We start from the raw sequence: 3,124 nt of genomic DNA, 5'->3' as shown, positions 1-3,124 counted from the left end.
ATTGATTGTTTTGGTCTTGGTTGAGCTTGTGTGTAAAAGAAGTTCAAGCATTTAAAATGTGGGTTTACTCTATGCATTTTGTGTCAAAGCAACAATACATTTGTTAACTGTATAGCAAACACAGACGGGTGTTGTGCTAACTGTGCTAAGAGTTTCAGAAACGTGTTAGAGGTATTGAAAAAACTGTCATAGCGATTGTAAAAAACTGTAATTACTACTCACAGTAGGCCTATTCCATATACACCTGTGGGAGAATCCAAAGAGAAGGTAGAGCTAAGTACGTGTAAATATTGTATAGTTGTGAAGATAGGCTGCTTCACTTGCTTACAACTGATGCGGTTTGTCGATTTAATTTTTTTATCAGATCTGACTTTTGCAACTTGCACTATTTGGTGGTTTGGGTTTCTCGTTACTCCCAGATCATTTACGAACCAGATAAAGCTTGTTTTGAAACACAGAAACGGAACACCATTTACATTATCAAACAACTTTTCAGGTAACAAAGACAAATTGAAGAAGATCTAAATCGAAGGTGTCACATGAAGCGGGTTTGACAATCTTACATTTTTGTGTAATTCAATGTATTATCATTGTTCTCACACGTTAACATTTGATTTGCCAACTCCTTTTTTGTTATGCATTGGCCGTCAGTAGCCCAATTTGCAAGTAGGCTACAAATGCAGGGAATGTACATCAATGATCTATAGAAACTCGTGATCTGCTTTCAAAATATCTTAGATGTTTTATAACTGCTTGGTCTGTGCGTTCAAGGATTAAAAAAAGTCTGGTCAAGTCCCTCGCGCGTTCTTGAAATGCTTTGAAGCTCGTTCCCAGTTGCGTATATCACGTCGTCACCTTTTATTTTTTTCTTAAATCTCATTTAGGCATAGCCTATCTACCAGAAATTGGAAAGGGCTTCAAATCTCCTGACTGGCTGTCCATCGATCTGTTGCGACCATGAAACTGGGACCTGCCACTTTTATTTGTTTCTTTAGTTTAATGTGGTTGACAGAATGTGCACCGCTAACATGCTACTCCAGAGTGCTCGGATTGAGCAAAGAAATAATGGACCTACTGGAAAAAGTACACAATTACCATCGCACGGTAGGCTAATTGAGCGAATCGATAGTTTTTGTTCCAGTAGCCTAGTCCTATTAATACAATTTACAACTTGAAATTAATATTATTATTATTTATCTGGGATTTGCAGAAAACCTGCGTTGAGATTCTACCCAAGATGTTCATTGATGTGCACGTAAGTTACCTTACAGACTACAATTAGTTGGCAAGGTCTGATTGATAAAAGACAACTTATTAGTATGCAGACGCATCACGCGGGGTTCAAAATTTTTCATATTCATCTTCCACAACGCAAATAATTGACCAGTGTGGTGGCACTACTGATTTCCACAGAATTCCTGCCTCATGCCCAGGCTCCGAGATTTCCTCTACGTTGTGGAAAACCTTCCTACCCAGTACTGCAAAGAACGCCCCAGAATTGTCCTATTAAAGCGCAAAGTCCGGAACTTGTACGCTATAATCAGCAAAGTCTGTCATCGGGTAGGCCTATGTGTTACTATGTGTCCTCTTTAGCTTAATATGCTGTTTACTTTGAAAAATAATTATGGGTTGATATTTGATTTCCCCCGTAGGACCTTGTGTACTTTACAGATGACTGTGAGGCAATCGACACTGGACACAGTGTCCCACGCTATGGAGAAGACAGGCTGCAGCTTCTGGAGGAGAGATGAGCAGATGGCACGAATAGCTACTGCACATAAACATACAAATGTCAGTGTAGCTTATGTAGGCTATACCCCTTCATGGAAATATACTACTATGTTAAGAAGTACCAAGCAACCACAAGAAACATGCCATGCTCTATCCACCTAAAAGCTACAGTACACGGCTTATGTTACTGGCCAAATTACAACGTATGCAGACGTGGTTATTCAGCCGAGATGCGGAGAAACTCCACAGGAAATTACCTGAATACCAACCATTCCAATGAAAGGCTTACAATAATAAACCAATAACAAATGTTTGTGAAACTCACTAATGGGTCAGTTTTTCACCACAAGTCTGCATGGCTCACTTATGTTTTTATAACCTTTGGCACGACTGAGCGGGTTTTAAAGAAAAGTTCGGTAATACATTTGGGTAAAAACTGCAAAAAGGCCCACTTTGGAACTCCTCCTTCCCCCTTCCAGTAGGCTGGCTACGGGCCTGCATTAATTATATGGAATGCTCTGCTTGGGCAAACATGCATATAGGCCATGTCCGTCAAAGACTTGTGTTTTACAATATTAATAGATATGGATCCAGGCCGCACGATGGTCACTGTATATTTATTGTTGATTACATTTATGCTTAATCATAGACATATGCTTAATCACATAGACCTAAATGACTTAATGTAAACTACAATTTTTTAATCTTCAGTTAGGCTAGCTTGTTTAGTAAAGCTTACTTTGATCATATTAGCAGGGACGGTTCTACGTGGGGGCCTACAGGGGCAAGTGCCCCTGTAAAAATGTCCCTGGCCCCCCCTCTGGCCCCCCCTCTGGCCCCCCTGAGCTGATGGATTTTTTTTTTCTTCCTCTAGTATTCATCATGTAACAAGGAAGGGACATTGCAGCCTTTTTTGCCCCAGTGAATAAACAAGTGAGAGAAACGTATATTTTTGTCTTGCTGTGCTTTTTAATAATTATGTTATTTCCACTGGACTATCCTGTACAGTGTTCAATGTATCTGTTTTCAAGTTCTTGGTTCAGAACAAATTCTCCTCGGGACAATAAAGGTTTACATTCATTCAAGGTATTGAGAGAGCTGAGGAGCTGGAAGCCAGAGGCGTTTGTATGATTTTAATGTAAAGCAAAATTAAGGTATTGAGGGCCTCATTTACTAAGAGGATTGCACCCATTTCAGTTATGAATTAGCGGGTAAATACACTGTATTTACAAAGGCAGCGCACTTGAGTAAAAACGTGGATTACCGCTGCTGGGAGGGTATAAGGGAAAGTGGGTGTAGCTCCTGTTCGCTGAACTTTTTTTTCTTCTTTTCCTCGAATCACCCATGGTGGCAGTAACATGCAGGCGATTTTTCTTGTCTTTTAACAGTAGCT

At 40.0% G+C, this 3,124-nt stretch overlaps 1 protein-coding gene across 2 annotated transcripts; it reads left to right on the top strand.

Moving 5' to 3' along the window:
- Nucleotides 1-396: 396 nt before the first annotated feature.
- Nucleotides 397-2,678, top strand: LOC124471051 (cytokine-like protein 1). 2 transcript variants are annotated; one of them, XM_047025362.1, is made up of 5 exons: nt 397-496; nt 885-1,104; nt 1,211-1,255; nt 1,414-1,560; nt 1,653-2,678. In XM_047025362.1, the coding sequence occupies exons 2-5, from the start codon at nt 958-960 to the stop codon at nt 1,749-1,751; spliced, it is 438 nt and encodes a 145-aa protein (XP_046881318.1). In that variant the 5' UTR covers nt 397-496; nt 885-957; the 3' UTR covers nt 1,752-2,678. The 2 variants fall into 2 exon arrangements, with proteins under 2 accessions (XP_046881318.1, XP_046881317.1); XM_047025361.1 differs by lacking the exon at nt 397-496 and having other exon boundaries at nt 763-1,104.
- The last annotated feature ends 446 nt before the right edge of the window (nt 2,679-3,124 follow it).

The sequence above is a fragment of the Hypomesus transpacificus genome, chromosome 9, assembly GCF_021917145.1.
Source record: "Hypomesus transpacificus isolate Combined female chromosome 9, fHypTra1, whole genome shotgun sequence".
NCBI classification, from domain to species: Eukaryota; Metazoa; Chordata; class Actinopteri; order Osmeriformes; family Osmeridae; genus Hypomesus; species Hypomesus transpacificus.
Note: the sequence above shows the minus strand (reverse complement) of the source record. Positions and strands in the feature narration are given on the sequence as shown.